A 17531-nucleotide genomic window follows, 5' to 3' on the forward strand; every position below is an offset into this window, starting at 1 on the left:
AATATTGTATGATTCCTCCTATAGTAGGTACCTAAGATAGGCAAATTCATAGAGACATAAAGTAGAATAGAGGTTACCAGGGTCTGGGGGGAGTGGAAATGGGGGAGTTATTTAATGGGTATAAAGTTTTTACTGGGAATGATGAAGAAATCTGGGCGATAGACAGTGGTGGGACTTCCCTGGCGGTCCAGTGGTTAAAACTCCACACTTCCAATGCAGGGGGTGCAGGTTCGATCCCTGGTTGGGGAACTAAGATCCCAAATGCCACGGGGTGTGGCCAAAAAAAAAAAAAATCCTATGATAGACAGTGGTGACGGTTACACAACATTGTGACTGTAACTAATGCCACTGAACTGTATACTTACAATGGCTAAACTGATAAATATTATGTTATATGTATTTCACCACAATAAAAGATAATTCCAGTTACAAATGGTTCTTCCCACACAAGTATTTCAGTCTGCGACTTAACCATATGTATGTATATATTAAAGCCTCTCATGATACTTCTCGATTTTGAGCAGTAGTGTCATGAAGTAATTTACGTTCCTTGCTAGACCATAAAGCTGTCTGGGTGCAGAATTCTACATTGCCTTGCATGCATTTGATAAGTATATATTGAGTGCCTACCATATTCGAGGCATCATGGTACATGCTGGGCATAAAAGATGAATAAAACACAGAACCTGTTCTCAAGAAGTTTGTAATCTCATATGAAATGACATACAAATGATTGTAACAACATACTGTATGTAAAAAATGGCAGTGGTGAGTCTGGGGGCTCAAAGGCTTCAGAGATGAGGTAACATTTATTATACTGGCTATTAAAAGATGACGGGGATTTGTACCTTTTAGACAGAAAAAATAGTATGTGTAAAGCCACAGAGAGGGGAACAACTACAGCATCCTCAGAGGAAAATCTGTAACGAAGAGCTCATGATGGGACGAAGCAGAAGGTAGAGCTGGAAAGGCAGTTTACGTTTGACTGTAAATGGCCCTGAATGCCACATGAAGGAAAGACAAAGAAGAGCTCTTAGCACAGGGAAGCTGCACGGATAGATTTGTTGTTACTGTTATTTCACTGAAGTATAGTTGATTTACGAAGCTGTGTTAGTTTCAGGTGTACAGCAAAAGTGATTCAGTAATATATATATTACTGAATATATATATATATGGATAATTAACAATATATATATTCTTTTTCAGATTCTTTTCCATTATATATTATTACAAGATATTGAATATAGTTCCCTGTGCTATTGGATAGATTTGTTTTTGAAAAGTAACCCGGGACTTCCCTGGTGGTCCAGTGGTTAAGAATCTGCCTGCCAATGCAGGGGACACAGGTTCGATTCCTGGTCCGGGAGTATCCCACATGCCGCGGAGCAACTAAGCCCGTGCGCCACAACTACTGAGCCTGTGCTCTGGAGCCTGTGAGCCGCAACTACTGAGTCCACGCACTGCAACTACTGAAGCCCGCGTGCTCTAGAGCCCATGCACTGCAACTACTGAGCCCTCGTGCTGCAACTACTGAAGCCCGTGCGCCTAGAGCCCATGTTCCGCAACAAGAGAAGCCACCGCAATGAGAAGCCTGCACAGCACAATGAAGAGTAGTCCCTGCTTGCCACAACTAGAGAAAGCCCGCGCGCAGCAATGAAGACCCAGCGCAGCAAATAAATAAATAAGGGAAAAAAAAGAAAAGTAACCCAGCAAGTACAAACCACAAAGCTGGGGGAAGGATTGGAGGCAGGAATCCCAGAGGAGGCTGCTGCAATGGCTCAGGTGAGAGTTGGTAAGAAACTGAATTAATGTAAGTGGCGAAAGGAATAAAGAGGAAAAAGTCCAGCAAGATCAACAGGATTTGATTATGAAGTGAATGTGGAGCAGAAGGTGAGGCCATGACTCACACCTAATCAGACTTCACTGAATGCCTGAAAAAAAGCTGAAAAAAAGAATGCCAACAGTTATACGCAATCATAGGCTGATGACTTTCTGACCCTGGCAGCGCTAAGTGTAGACAACCAGTCTTGTAGGGTTTTAGCAGTCACGGTGCCCTCAACGTCTCCTATGTTGTGGTAATGGAAAATCTTACTTGGACAAGATGTAATATGAGCAAGATGTGTATTTAGCTTGAGCCCGCAGGCGTCTCCAGCAGAGCAGCAGTATAGCACACCAGGGCCTAGGAGCCTGAGCCCCTTTCCTAGTAATTTGTTCACCACGTGTCAGTGGCTGTCATTCCTCTGGGTCCTCTGCATTCTACCTGCAGCCATGAGGTCTGATTTCTGTCAGCAAGAAGATGCTGACACACCTAGGTTTCCAGAGACACTTGCAGGCTCCCAATTGCACCCTGGACCTCATGACTGTATTTATAAGTGCAGAAAAGCTGCAGGCACAACTTTGCTTTTTTAATGATTTTCTATTAAATTTAGGCAGACTGCAGACAGTGGAGAACTAGAGGATGCTTGCTCCCCATCAATGCTGGCTATCTCAGATGCACAGACATATAACCAAACAGCTGAAAATGGATAATTAACAAGTTTGAGAGTCCTTTGTGAATGGAGCCTGGGCACTGTCATTTTTCCTGGGTGCTGAGGATCTAAACAACCTAGAGGATCTAGAGGCAACACTGAGCTCACAGGCCCCAGCCAGAGTCCTTTCCCACTCAGCGATTTTAAGACAGACATCATGTTACCTGGACAGCAACATTTTCTCAGACGATCCAAAATCTAGCCCCTTCCCGATCTTGAGATTGGAAGCCCTTTTATCAAACAGACCTGAATTCTCCTTCTCTGCAGTAATAGGGAGCAAAAGAGATGGAAAACCCTAATTAACTGAATCACACATGTTAACTGGTGACCCCAGCTGGGCAGAGGAGGTCAGACAAAAACCTATAGCTCCGAACAATAAAGTGGCTATTTCCATTGTTCTGTATGGATCACAGAATGCTTGTCTTTTACTGCTGTTTCCTTACTGCTTACTGTTCAGCACCATACAATTTCCAAAATACTGACCCTGTGGTAATCTGAGAAAGAAGCTGTTCCCTGCTGTAGAGATGAGGAAACAAAGGCTCAGAAAGGTCAGATGAATTGCCTAATTATCACTCAGCTCATAAATGTTCTAGATGTTTACAGAAACAAGGTATTCTGACTCGCAGTCCAACATTCTTTTACGACTCAAACAGAACTGCCATTCAGCTGATAGCTTATAGAATCTTGTAGCAGTATCCTGGGAATGGCTGAGCCTGGATTCTGGGTAGGAGTGATATGATCACTCCTGCTCAAGTCATGAGGAAGCCAAGGAGTAACGTCCGAATACCCCCTGAAAAACGGAATGGACACTTGGCCTTGAGCTCTGAGAGTGACCCCAACTCTATAGGGTAATCCTTTTTTGTCCTCTTTTTTCTGTACAATGTTCTTAAAAGGGTAAGCATTTTTCAAAAAACATAAATTTATTTATTTATTTTTGGCTGTGTTGGGTCTTCACTGCTGCACACGGGCTTTCTCTGGTTGCAGCGAGCGGGGGCTACTCTTCATTGCAGTGCGTGGGCTTCTCACTGTGGTGGCTTCTCTTGTTGCAGAGTACGGGCTCTAGGCACACAGGATTCAGTAGTTGTGTCTCGTGGGCTCTAGAGTGCAGGCTCAGTAGTTGTGGCACACAGGCTTAGTTGCTGTGTGGCATGTGGGTTCTTCCCGGATCAGGGCTCGAATCCATGTCCCTTGTATTGGAAGGTGGATTCTTAACCACTGCACCACCAGTGAAGCCCAAAGGGTAAGCATTTTATAAAGGAAAAAGAAAACTGCTGCTGGAATGCTGTATCTGTTAAAGAGATGCTCTCTCTAGTGATCTGTATTCAAGTCCCACTCCAGCCTAAGAAATACTCTGAAATCTAAGCAAATTCTGGGCCCAAGCAGCTCCATTTCCCCACCTTGTGACTCTAGAAGACAAATCTCTGAGTCTCAGTTTTTCCATTCAAACTATGCAAAATTGCCTTTTTTTAAAAAGAAAATTAATTTATTTATTTATTTTTATTTTTGGCTGTGTTGGGTCTTTGTTTCTGTGCGAGGGCCCTCTCCAGTTGTGGCAAGCGGGGGCCACTCTTCATCGCGGTGCACGGGCCTCTCACTATCGTGCCCTCTCTTGTTGCGGAGCACAAGCTCCAGATGCGCAGGCTCAGTACTTGTGGCTCACAGGCCCAGTTGCTCCGCGGCATGTGGGATCCTCCCAGACCAGGGCTCGAACCTGTGTCCCCTGCATTGGCAGGCGGACTCTCAACCACTGCGCCACCAGGGAAACCCCTGCCTTTCTTTTTTCTTTTTACATTATCACATGAGATAAAAACGCTTAACAATAAGTAGTAAAGTTTATACAGCAAACACCTATCTCGGTCCCAGGTACTATTCAGAGAGTCTCACACATGATAGCTCATTTATTCTCCACAAAGCTGTAAGGTGAGGTAGGTAACACAGCTATCCCTATTTTACAGACAGAAAGCTGAGGCACAGAGATTAAGACTTTGCCCAGGGTCACACAGCTGGGGTGGGACCTGAGCCCAAACAGTCTGGCTTCAGTGCCCACGTGCTCTCAAACACCATGACACTGCCTTGGAAGGGAGGTGAGAAACCGGACCCACTCCTTCACCTGAGACGAGGGCCTGGCAGTCTCCGTCCCTCCCTTCAGCACCTGGGGGCTGCCTAGTTCCCTGTGCCATCCTGCCACCACTCTCAACCCTGCTCTGGGCCAGCTTCTCTAGGAAGTCTGCACCTAAAACAAAACAAAATGAAACAAAAACCAGGTGAACTCTATCTTACTTGTTCATCTATTTAGTTTGGAACTTAATCTATTAAAGATTCAACCTCATTTCTCTTCTTGGCAAAGACTAGATTGTAAACCCTGTAAGATCATTTCTCTATGGCATACGCTCTACCAGCAGCATTTAGGGATTAGCACGTGGTGAGAGATCAAAATGTTCCTTGAATAAATACATGAGTGAAAACAATTCTTAATAGCGCCATACAAATTAATAATGCTGCTGGACTTCGAGGAAAAAAGAATTCAGTAATGCCGTCATCATTCAACAAATGTATATGCGTGCTAACCATGCACCAAGCACTGCTCTGGGAGTTGAGGCTACAGCAATAAACGAGAGGTAATTTCTGAACTCCTAGAGCTTACATTCCAGGGAGGAAGGAAGGGTCACAATAAGCAAAATAAAATATATAGGATGCTAGATAGTAATTTAGTGTTATTACCCTAACCCTATCATTCAAGGTCCCTAAGATTGGAAGGGCCTGTGTCCGGTGTACAGATGTGGGGATAGGGTGGGAGCCTACTGCTGCTAACAGTTGGCAAGCACTGACGTGAAGGTAGGGAAATGACTCAAGAACAGAACCAGGGATGTTTGATGGAAGCTTTACTACAAATTCCTGAAGGACACGGCCACATGGTCCCATCTGTGTCCCCAGCACATGGCAGGCACTGAGTGAACACTTCATGATGGTACAAGGCATCTGGGGACTGCAGGAAGGGAAAATGGGAAGCCCCATGCCTCTATTTGCTCTGCACCACCATGCCAGATGAGAAAGGGTCAAGGCAATAGTTGACGAAAATTAATCAAGAAAAAATATTATTCAGAATACACTTTATCCAGCACAGATGTCTCAATACCTGTGTCAATTTTTGAAAGGATTATCTTTACTTCATTTACTTCAAGGGCTTCATTCCCCTTGGAGTCCCTTGCAATGCAACAAAATTACTTCTTAAATCAAATCAAGAAGCATTTCCTGTGTACTTACAATGTGCCTTGCTCTGTGCTGGGCCCTAAGGAGGTTAACTCAAGGACGCCCCATGATTCTTGCACTTGAGAAATTTATAATCACACTGGTAGAATAACACACAAATGTAAATCTGGATGAGTTAGGGAAGATTTCAAGAGGAGACAGTAGACTATGGACAGGCAGAGACTGGAAGAAAAGTGGGGCAGGCAGAAAAGAAAATGATGGTGAACCACAAGGAGCCTCGAGGACAGGTTAAGGGGGATGGCACACACCTAGCCAGCACCAGGCAGCCGCTGTGGGTTTCTGTGTGATGAGTATTTGACATGAGTAGTGTTCAGGAAGATGAGCCAGGCTGTTAAATGATTTGCAGGATGGAACTGAGATGAAGAGTCAAGAGGCAGGGGGACCAGTGAAGTAGCCTACAGTGAGTTCAGGTGAGAGGTCAGGACCTGTTCTGAGCGTAAGACAACTGAAGTCCTGATAGTGGTTGTTTTAATGAAGGGCTCCTTGTAGCTCTTCCCGCTCCTTTGAGCATCAGAGGTGTCATGTTTACGGCACATATGGCTGACACTCAGAAAAGATCAGCTAAATAGATGGCAATCGACATGGAAAAAGAAGTGCTTGCCTTCCAGCTAGGCCCTTTCAGCTCTAACCAACCCCACAGCATCATTCAGCCAGCATTTAGGGAAATGATCGGGAAAAGGAGTGTTGCAGCTGTCTCACCAATGGATCCAGAAATACTCACAGCACATCCAGGGCAGCTGCAATCAATGTATAGCTCTAATGTATCCTGGGTCTGACATCTTGGCTTCCAGAACTTTTTTTCACATAGGTATCCCGATCTTAGGAGAACCATCGCCCTCTGGTAGTGCCCAGTGCCAGGTTAAACCCACAGGGGAAAAGAGCAGACAGCTGCCTACTCTGTGGTAGGACATGGAGTGGGGGGCATCATCAATCCTCCCTGACCCCAAGAGCTCCCCAGTGCTACTGCAATCACTCCTCCTTCCAAAGACACTAGTTACAAGAAGCCCCCCATTCAAATGCAAGTGTTATCAGGGACCATTAAAACATTAACCTATTAACATCCATCAACAATTTAGCGTCAGTTTATCAGGAAAGGTAGCAATAGGGAGCTGATTCTAAGGAGTCAGGAAAAGACTCTGAGTTCACTCACTCATTCACTAACATCTGATAAAGGCCTATTATGTACGAAGCACTGCACTAGACACAGGAACACTGACCTTAAAAGGACCAAAAGAGGTCTTTAAGACAGGAAGACAAAATGGAAGGTGTATATGGTAGCTCTAGGGAATGGCAAAGGTGGCAGGATGATGGCAAAGGTGATAGGATGATGTAATGAAAAGAGCAACAAAATGAACCAGCAGTGAGTTTTAATCTCTGCCCTGCTACTAATATGTGACACTGAACAAGCCACTTTCCTTGCCAGGATTTAGTGTCCTCAATTGGAAAAGGCTGAATTAGGATCATCCTTGTGTCTGTCAAGCTTCTAAGGGATTGCCAGCCACTGAAGCAGCACAAAATATAAACACTGACTGCTTTGCAAATCTGATCAGCTAGGGCTAGCCCTGACTGGGGCTTCCCGCTACCAGCCAGAGCAGTCTGGACTTCCTATACACAGTCCCCGGGGGTCATCACCAAGTGGGATTCTTCTGACATCCACATCTACCCACTGCTTCAAACCAGACTACTCTAGCATGTTTGAACCCACATCTGTCCCCAAATCACTCTAGTCTCTCATGGGCCTTTGAGCTAAGGATATTAGGGACAGGGATAGTCATCCAGGGCTACAAGGCAAGAGAGGATTGGAGAACAAGTGGGAAGTGTGGCAAACTACTGTTCACTCTTGTAAACTCTCCCCAGGGTTGGAAAATTCTTATCTCACAGATTTTTGTCTGAGCTGGAAGGGGCCCTTAGGAATAACCTGGTCCAGGTTCTTCATCTGAACCTGCTGATTAATGGTAGGACCAAGTTTTAATTCCCTGATCTTCCAGCTCTAAGACTAGTGAGTGGTTTTTCAACTTTCCCATCCTGTTTCCTCTAGAGGGAGGATCCTCTTTGCCAAGCAACTCAGCTGGGGACCTAAAGCACAGCAGATGATAAACATCTTCTGTCTTTGAAAGAGAAGAGGTATAGCCATAAACAAGTATGCTCAAAATACCAAAGAAAATAGAGTTCATGTGAAATTTGAAGAATTTTAGCAAAAGAGCATAGGACAGGGATGAAAAGAAGTAGTGTGGGAGACACTGAGAATGCCATGGAGTGCTTAATGGGATTCGTCTCCTACTTGCCCCATAACCAGGTACAAACCACAAGCCCGTTGATTCTTAACCCCAGCAGCTGAACTACCCGAGGCCCAGAAAAGGGGCAACACACACAGTTTACACCTTTTATTATTCTGATAGAAATTTCTCTCCTGGGAACAGAAAGGGGTCAAAAGTCCAAAACCAAAATTATATCTCTTTATAAGTCAGAGCAAAGAAGCATTACAGCAGTTATTTTATTTATTTATTTATTTAAAAGCCTCAGTGAACAGAACAGAGCAGGAGGTGTTAGAAAACTCACTACAAGTAATTTATTCGCTGGGAACCACGAAGGCTTTCCTAAGAACAGCAAAAACACCATTGATTTCCCCAGTACCTTCCTTTCAAAGGACTCCAAACACTTCACACATATCGTTTTAAATTGTCCTCAAAGGCTCCAAAATAAGGGGTTACTATTTCCCCAGGTTCAGATGGAGAAACTAAAACATTCATGCCTGCCCTATCTGTCCAAGTCATCCTAACAGGTTCAGCTAACATCCACTGAGGGCCTGCTATGCACATGACCCATGCCAGGCAAACGGGTGATACAAAGACGAAAGATATGATCTCCATCCTCCAGCGAGGCAGAATCCAGTGGGGCATGACGGATGTGTACACAAATCCTTTTGAAATAAGGCAGCCTATGCTAGGTGCTGTAGAAAAGGTCCAAATACAGTGCCTTATTTTACCAAGTGGCACTAAAATGTGCCAAGTACTGTGCTAAGTCTTCACTACCATCATATTGTTTAAGTCAGACTATGTGTGGCTTATAGAGAAAGAAATGCGAGGTAAAGAGACTTGCCCAGAGTCTCAAGGCCGCACTATGGCAAAGCAGGGATTAGCACCCAGGTCTGTCTGGCTCCAAAGCCCACGTGATGGGAGGTAACTGCTTGGGAAAACGGTCTTTGGAGAGTTTAGCACAAAGTACCCATACCTTAGAGGTGAAGAGCAGGACACATGGGCTCTCACTAGGTTGTTGGGGAAAGGCCTGTCTCCTCAGCCCCAAATTGCATATGCATGTACTCATCCGGATCCTCCACCACAGGGACTGCTCTCGTGGATCAAGAAGCCAAAGGCAAGGGTCTTCCAAAAGGGAACAGAGATCTCTCTGAGCAAAGAAAGACTGCAAGGTCCTGAGCACTTCATCTTCTGTTGGTGGGCACTGAAAGTGGATCCAGGCCAGAGGGTGTGGGATCCCCTGGCTGGCTGTGACAGAAAGTCTACAGCCTGTGCGAGCAGGGCATGGTGGTCATGGTATACATACCAGCAGAGCATCCTTTTCTCAGAGCTGGAGTGGAACTCCTGCAAGGGAAGGAGCCCCCTGCTGGAGGTCCCTAGAGAAGGGCCTGGCCTGGAGATAGCTCTGCAGAGCTCACCTGGTGGGGGTAACCTCTGCCTCGTTTGCTAAGGTTCCATTTTGGAGGCTAAGGAACAAAGTGTCAGATTTGGAGGAAGAAGAGCTTATGCGGCACCAAGCTACTGTCCCCAGACCAGACAGGTTAGAGTGCATAGTCAGCCCTGGGGAATCCCTGGGTCTTAGCAAGGGTCAGGTTAATATATAGCTCTATATTAAGGCTCCAGGACAAGAAAGAGATGGCGGAAGGAGCAGGTCCTCCAAACTCTGGAAGGAAAGTTGGGCCTGGAACTAAGGAAGCCCAGTCGCCAGCCTAGCAGTCTTCCCATTTAACACGTGTGATCCTTCTGCAATTGTTTTCAAATCTTAATTTCGACCTAACAAGACAACAACAAAAATCCTTTGATGGATAAAAGTAAAAGAAAAGTGTTAACAAAGTGTGTGTGAGAGAAAGGGGATAATGAATAATTATATCAAAATACCCAAATAAGGGAAGCTCTATACTTTCTGGCAGCCATGGCAATAGGAAAGCAGGATTGTTACATCATTCTCATTGTTAAATCAAGGGAAGCATAGAAGTTCATCAGGGCAGAGAAAGTTCTTAATTCTCAGTGCAGAGAGACTCATATATACACAAGCGAATGTGTACCTGCACACATACACATACACTTACCCCATTTCTCCTTCCAAGGAAGAGGGCAAGCCGCTCTCCAGAGCCCTGCTGCCTCTCTCACACCACACTACCACTGCATGCAATGAAGCACTTCAACAGTTAAAACATTTTTGTGCCAATATTTTAAGAGTGCAGAAGGTTCCAAATTACATGTAAAATAAACAATGCCAGACTGTGAAAACTCTTGGCTGCAACGTTCTCTGATGTTAACAAGAGTTTCTTTATTACTGTAACCTTTCAGAAGTGAATAAAAATTATTTCTCTGCCCTAGTTTTGCCCTCCAGTAAAAAGGAAGAGAACAGGGACCATGGAAAGAGCTGTACAATGACCTCTCATGAAGCCTAGGAGGCTGGGAAGGGGGCAGTTTAAAACACAAAGCCTTCCATATATGTTTCTAGTCAAAGGTTAGAAATTTAGTTTGTGCTGTGCTGATCATATTGTAGAATTTCACGTTCCTAGTATTTTTATGTAACTAAAACCCTTAGGGGGACAAAAGGGCATTTTCAAGAGCCCGAACTAAGCTGCTACTATGGAGAAAACCCAAATCTTGATCAAGGCTCCTTAGCCATTCAGTGAAATCTCCTGACTCAGAAACTGAGTCTGAAGTGCCCTTAAAAAACAGGGAAGAAGACCTATAGGTGGCCAGGACTTTGACAAAATGTGTTATTTTGCAGACCTTTGAGTCGATGAGCCTGTGAATACTGGACACACAGAAGGATCTCAAAATGGAGCTAGTCTGGACAGTGTTTTCACCACTGCAGGAGAAAGAGGAAAAAAGCCACCAAACAAAGGCAAACATGCTCTTGTTCTCTCACAGAACACTGCCTTTACCCATGCCATTCCTCTGCCCAGAATGTTCCTGTCTAGCAAACACTCATCCGAAAAGATACAAACCAAATGTCATCTACCCCAAGCTTTTCTCCTCTGGGCAGAGCAATTTTTAAATATCATAATCTCTTAATATTATAATTACCTGTTTATATGTTTGTCTTCTCCTACTAGACTGGGGAGTCAGGGACAATATCTTTGTCATCTTTGTATCTCCAGTGCCTAGCAGAGTACCTGGAAACTAGCAGACCACAATAAAATGGTTGGATAGATGGGTAAAACCTTGTTTGTGTCTGGGAACAGAAATCAGACAGAGAATGATTAACTGCTAAAAAAATAGAACACAAGCTCTGGGATTTAACACAAGGCTAGCTTTTCAGACTTTCACAGAGTTGCAAATGTTAAGTCTGGAAGAGAATTTAGAAATCATCAAGCTCTCCTCCCCAGAGAGGTGAGGTGATTTGACTTACTCAAGCTCACCCAGAGAGTGGCCAGGCTGGCCAGAACTCCTTCCATTATACCACACCATCCTTTCTCTTTACTGTCAAAAATTGCAGGTATAAATATTTATTTGGCAATAAGATGAGAAATATGATTAAGACTACAAATTATGAGAATGTTATTTCATTATAAACAAATGAACAATGGATGTCACAGTAGGAATTCAAATAATTTTATATAAATTACAATATCTGAGTTGCTTAAAAAGCTAAACATAGCATACCATATGACCCAGCAATTCCACTCTTAGGTATATACCCAAGAGAACTGAAAACATATGTTCAGATAAAAACCTGTACATGAATGTTCACAGCAGCATTATTCAAAAAAGCCAAAAATGGAAACAGCCCAAATGTCAATCAACTGATGAATGGATAATAATATGGGGTATATCCATACAATAGATTATCCATAAAAAGTATGAAGTACTGAAACATGCTACAACATGGATGAACCTTGAAAACATTATGCTAAGTAAAAGAAACCAGACACGAAAGACCACATATTATATGATTCCATTTATATGGAATGCCCAGAATAGGTAAATCCACAGAGACAGAAAGTAGAGTAGTGGTTACCAAGGGCTGGGGGAAAGGGGAATGGGGAATGACTGCTAACGACCATGGGCTTTCTTTCTGAGGTGATGAAAATGTCCCAGAATTAGATAGTGGAAATGGTTGCATAACATTGTGCATTTACTAGAAAAGCACATTAAAAATGCTGAATTTTATGGTATATGAATTACATCACCATTTTTTTTAATGGAAAAAAAATACAATCTCTTCCTTCTAGTAATTTAACTGAAGGAGTCAGGACCAGAGATGCTTAAGCACTCACAGGTTCTGAGTTATATGACAGTAATATAATGCAAGTTTGGGGAAGAAGTAAACACTTTTAAAATCTTAATGCTAATGCTAGAACCACAGTTTTTAGCAACGACTTTTCAGGCAGTACACAGTAGTGATTAAGAGCATGGGCTCTAGAATCTGGCAAGTTTGGGTTCCAATCCAGGCTCTCATATTTACTGTGTAAGTCTGGTTCAGTTACCTAACTGGTAGGCTAAATAATGGTCTCCCAAAAGATATCTACATCCTAATTCCTGGAACCTGTGAATGTTACCTTATATAGCAAAAAAGGACTTTACAGCTGTGATTAGGTTAAGGATCTTCAGATGGGAAGATTATCCTGGATTTCCAGGTGGGCCCTAATTGTAATCACATGCACCCTTATAAGAGGGTGGAAGAGGGTGCTTAGACCCAGATAGAAGAGGAGAATGCAATGTGCCCACAGAGGCAGAGATTGGAGTGATGTGGCCACAAGCCAAGGAATGCCAGCAGCCACCTAAAGCTAGAAAGGGGCAAAGAACAGGTTCTTCCCTAGAGCATGGCCCTGGTAACATCTTGATTTCAGCCTAGTGAAAATGATTTCTAGCCTCCAGAAGTATGAGAATAAAGTTCTATTATTTTAAGTCACCAAGTTTGTGCTAAGTTGTTACAGCAGCTATAGGAAACTAATATACTAACTTCTCTGATCCTTAGTTTCTCCATCTGTAAAATGAGGATAGGATTTCATGGGTAAGATTGCTGTAAAACATAAAACTGAAATGGTGCTTATAAAGTGCACAGCAAAGAGAAAGTGCTCAATAATTGTTAGCTATTACTATTGCTGACCTCTGTTTCTGTATTATGCTGAAATTCTCAACTTTCACATGTCACTAGTCCATCCCAGACCCTGCTCCTCTTAGCAAGGGGAGCAGTAAGAGCTGGCCATCAGGAAACCTGAGTTCCGTTCTTTGGTTGGTTTCTAACATAAGCTTACTCAGCTCTCCCAGAGCCAGTTTCTCCATCACTTAAATGACAGGATCAGACTAGAGCAGTGGCCCTCAAACTGGAGGCTTTGTTAAAATACAGATTGCTGGGCCTCACCTCCAGAGTTTCTCATTCAGCAAGTTCCTAAGTGATGTTGAAGCTGCTGGTGTGGGGACCACTTTGAGAATCTCTGGATTAGATTATTTCAAGGTTCTTTTCCAGTTTTAAGTCTGAGATTCTCCAGGAACATCCCATAGATGTAGCACTCCAGTAATAAACACAGCTGCATCAGGCTGAAATAGCCTTTAAACTAAGTTCTTTTCCCCGTGGGGGACAGGAGCGTATGAGGTTATATGGTAAAGACTGCTTTTAATTTTTGAACGAAGCAGAATGAAAAATCTTAAGCAATGGTGGGAACAGGAAGAGGCTGTCCCCTTATCCAACGTGCTGGCCCCATTTTAATTTATCTTAATCCCACCCTTCTTCCTTTTCACCAGACCCCTCCCCCTAATGCCCTCCTCTAGAAACACATCTAGGTGTCTCCTGAATACATTTATTGGCTTTGCACAGTATAATACCACCTTTGTTAGTCTCCCAGCCCAGCCTCTCCAAGCACAGTGTTCAGTCTCGGTGTTCCTCTACTCCTAAAAAAACACGACCAAGGAGTCTCTGAAAAATAATTGTAAAATCAACTAAGGCGAATTCAGACGATGTGGAGATATTCAGGCTCTAAATGCTGGAAAAAGAAACAAATTCAGAACATTGTTAGCATTCTCATCTGTCTTTTTTTTCCCCCTTAATCTCTATCTGTCCTGTTGAGTAGGAAACCTCTGCCGTATTGGGTTAGAAATTCTGAATAAAGGGGACTCAGGCTTGGGACTGCACTGAAGAAATGGAACAGCTCTAGATTCAAGAAAAACTGTCCTCTTGGTCTTTGGAAGTCTTTGGTAACAAGACAGGGGAGAAGGAACCTGCCATGAAGTTGATTTCCACTTCCCCCTCACCCCCAGAGGTATCATCGTACAGTAAAGCAGACACTGGACTGGGAATCAGCATACCCTAGTTTTTGGTCCTCATTTTGCTGTTTTCTAGCTGCATGACCTTGGGCAAATCAATTAACTTCTCTGGGACTCCATTTCCTCACCACAGAAGTGAGAGGGTGGGAACAAATCTATAGTCCTTAACCTGAGATGGGCATCAGAAATTTTCTGGGGAAGTTTTTCAAAATACACACACCTCAGCACCTTCAGACCCAGAGAATCTCTGAGGCTCCCAGTCTAATGTTCTAAGGTTCATCTATCCTATAAAGTGGATTAAAAGTATAAATGATGAGAGAGCCAGGGAATCCATGAGGCAGGTCACAGAGAGAAAAATGAACTTTTTTGGGGGGGTGGGGGGATGGGTCAGAGAAATTGAATCCAGGTGCCATAAGAGATCATTAATTCAGTATTTGGGAGATAGTGCTGGCCAGACATTAATAATAGAAGAACATACATACACCCAACAAGTATCTGAGGGGTGACTACATTAGGCACTCTGTGTTAAGCACTAGGGATCCTAGGATCCTTATCCCATCTAATGGGCATGACCTACACAAACCCGTAATTACAGTACAGCATGGTAAGTCCTATCTCAGAAGTTTGTGCGAAGTGCTGGAGGAATACAGACAAGGGAGTGTCCAAATATACTAATATTACTGGGGGGTGCTGGGAAAAGCTCCTTGGAAGAGGTACTATCCAGTTGTGTCTTACAGTGCCATGAGCAGAGGAGACAGGGTTAAGACCACTTCAGACAGAGGGAACTGCATGAACGAAGGCTCAGAAGCATAAAGGAACATGGAATATTATAGCACCAGTGAAAACGAGGCATGAGTGGAACATGTGTTAGAGTGTGTGTGTGCACACGCTCAAGTATGAACATTTGCATGTAGGAGAAGTTTGCTGGAAATTATACTAGAAAGGTGGGCTGGGGCCAGAATGTGAAGGCCTCTCCCCCAATTTTTCACTTTGTAAAGCTTCAAACTTATTATTTTTTTTAAGGTGTAAGATTAATACAGCAAAAGGTTGTTGTATTACAACCAAGAAGGTTCTCCGATATAACTGTGAAGGGTTCTTTATGCCATTGCTAAAAAGTTTGAATTTTGTCCCTCAGAGATTTCTAGACAGAAGGGATATGATCAGATGTGGGATTTAAAAAGAATACCTCTGGCAGCTTAAATGGTGGCAGGTTCACTAGAGGGGGAAAGTCCAGGAACCAGTTAGGAGGCCATGTCCAATAAAGGACAGATGATGAGGAACTGACATGAAGCAATGGAACAGAGGAGAGGATAAAATCCTGAGATATTTTGGGCAGAAAAGTGACAAGACAACTCGATGCAGAGGATGAGGCAGGAGTTGAGGACATTCTAAGAATTCTAGCTTGGGGGGCTGGACTGGTGGTGATGACCTTAGATGTGAGACAGGAAAACACAGGAAGAACAGGTTCATGGAGCTCTTTATCCCATCTCCTGAGTGAGATTTATTTAGGAGTAGCACTAGTGACCCCTGAAAGAGAGGTGTGGAAAATGGCTTTAGCTGTGCCCGATGCACACAGCTCTAAGCAGTATTCTGACTATGGTACAAAAGATACCAAATGCAACCGGGCACCCAGAGAGATTGGAGGCAAAAGAAATGTGATGCATTGGAGAGGTAAACAGTTCTGCAGTGATGAGCTGAACTGGGAGTACTTAGCATGAGGGGTACTTAAGAAGGTATTAGGGGAAGGCAGGACTACACATGCACTGAGTCAGCCAGGGCTTTGTAAAATGGATTTAGGTCACTGTTTCTCCTACAGAAATTCCAGGAGGCAAACTGAAGATAAAAAAGTGGATGAAATTCACTTATTTATTCAGTCAAGAAACATTTACTGAATGCCTACTAAACACAAAGCTCCACTGAGGCACCACAGGAATACAAAGACAAACAAGTAAGAATTAGACCTCAGGAAACTCACAATCTACAGCTGAACATAAAAATGGCCATGAGAGAGATAAATGACCACGTGCATAGACAGCAGTTTCACGCTTTATTTAATTTCAAATACAGAAACGTTTATAACTTCTCTTTTAGGGACACTCCCTGAAGTGGAGTGAATCCAGTACGCCACTCAGAAGGTCACATGACCTGAGCCATCAGACTGGCATTCTGTTTGTATGCACCCAGGCATCCAGTCAGTTAGAAAACCACCTAAAGCATACACTCCATGCACTCTTGCTACCTCTTAAGGCCTGAGGATAAGAAACTTGCGTACAGAAAGGAACGCATCTATTAGAGGTACATCTTCAGCTGGCTCAAATTCATGGGCCAATTCCAAAATGGAATTGCTCTACCTTCTAAGAATTTAGTCTTCTCTCCCCTAATAAATAAGTATCCACTCCAAGATCTTAGGACATTTTAAAAATGTTCAAAAGAACGATTGCTATTGGAAAACAAACATGTATTCTTACTTTACAAGCTTCGAGCCCATGGGATTGCTCTGTATTTACACTCCACCATTCATATTACTGGCCACAAAAACTATACCTTTTAAGTGGTCCTTGCCTTTTAAAACAATACCTTTGGCAGTGAGTTTTAATTCTGACCTAGAGATGCAAAGTATAGCAAAATTTTTACCTCATGGTAAAACAAAGGAGTTTGATTGAAGATTTTTGTGGGGGGAAGGAAGAGATGGGAATGGAATTAGAGGTCTGGAAGGAAATTTCCAGAAATCTAAAGTACATGTAATTCTTATTTCTACTACCTTTTATAGATTTAAGGCTTTTCTGGTTTAGAAATATAATGTACCTTATTTACAAATTGTTTCTTTTTAATCAAATAATCCCACTAGAAGATGAGAAATCATGGACAAAGAAAAAGAAAAATTGACAGTGGAGACAACTTCTCATTTCTTTTTCTTCCAATATTTAAGACTAATGAGCAAACAAATATCCTCAGAATAAAAAGGATACCTCCTCACCCTACTTTTCCCAACACTTATAGTGGGCTTCCAGAACCATCTCCTTTCATCAGATATTTACCAGGCATACGTTCTGCCAAGGAGCAATGACTGGCACTTTGGAGAATACAAAGAGGGATGCATGTGATCTCGCCCCCCAGGAATCCACCCAGGAGGCAGTCAATACATGAATGACACTGATGCAAAAGAGAAACAGTAAAAGCCAGAAGAAGGGTAAAGATAAATTATTAAGGTACTAACAGCTAGGGGAAACCGGGATTGGCTTCCAATTTGAAGTGG

At 43.2% G+C, this 17531-nt stretch overlaps 1 protein-coding gene across 3 annotated transcripts in view; it reads right to left on the reverse strand.

The window, feature by feature from the left end:
• The window catches only part of UQCC1 (ubiquinol-cytochrome c reductase complex assembly factor 1), an 89662-nt gene that overhangs the window by 19764 nt on the left and 52367 nt on the right, over nt 1-17531 (reverse strand). The window contains exon 8 of one of the 3 annotated variants that reach the window (XM_019950639.3): nt 11096-11191. The exons of the other annotated variants lie outside the window; for them this stretch is intronic. Coding sequence (XP_019806198.1) covers nt 11096-11191 — 96 coding nt within the window. The remainder of the gene's footprint in view (nt 1-11095; nt 11192-17531) is intronic. 3 annotated transcript variants of the gene reach the window in all.

The sequence above is a fragment of the Tursiops truncatus genome, chromosome 15 (assembly GCF_011762595.2).
Source record: "Tursiops truncatus isolate mTurTru1 chromosome 15, mTurTru1.mat.Y, whole genome shotgun sequence".
NCBI classification, from domain to species: Eukaryota; Metazoa; Chordata; class Mammalia; order Artiodactyla; family Delphinidae; genus Tursiops; species Tursiops truncatus.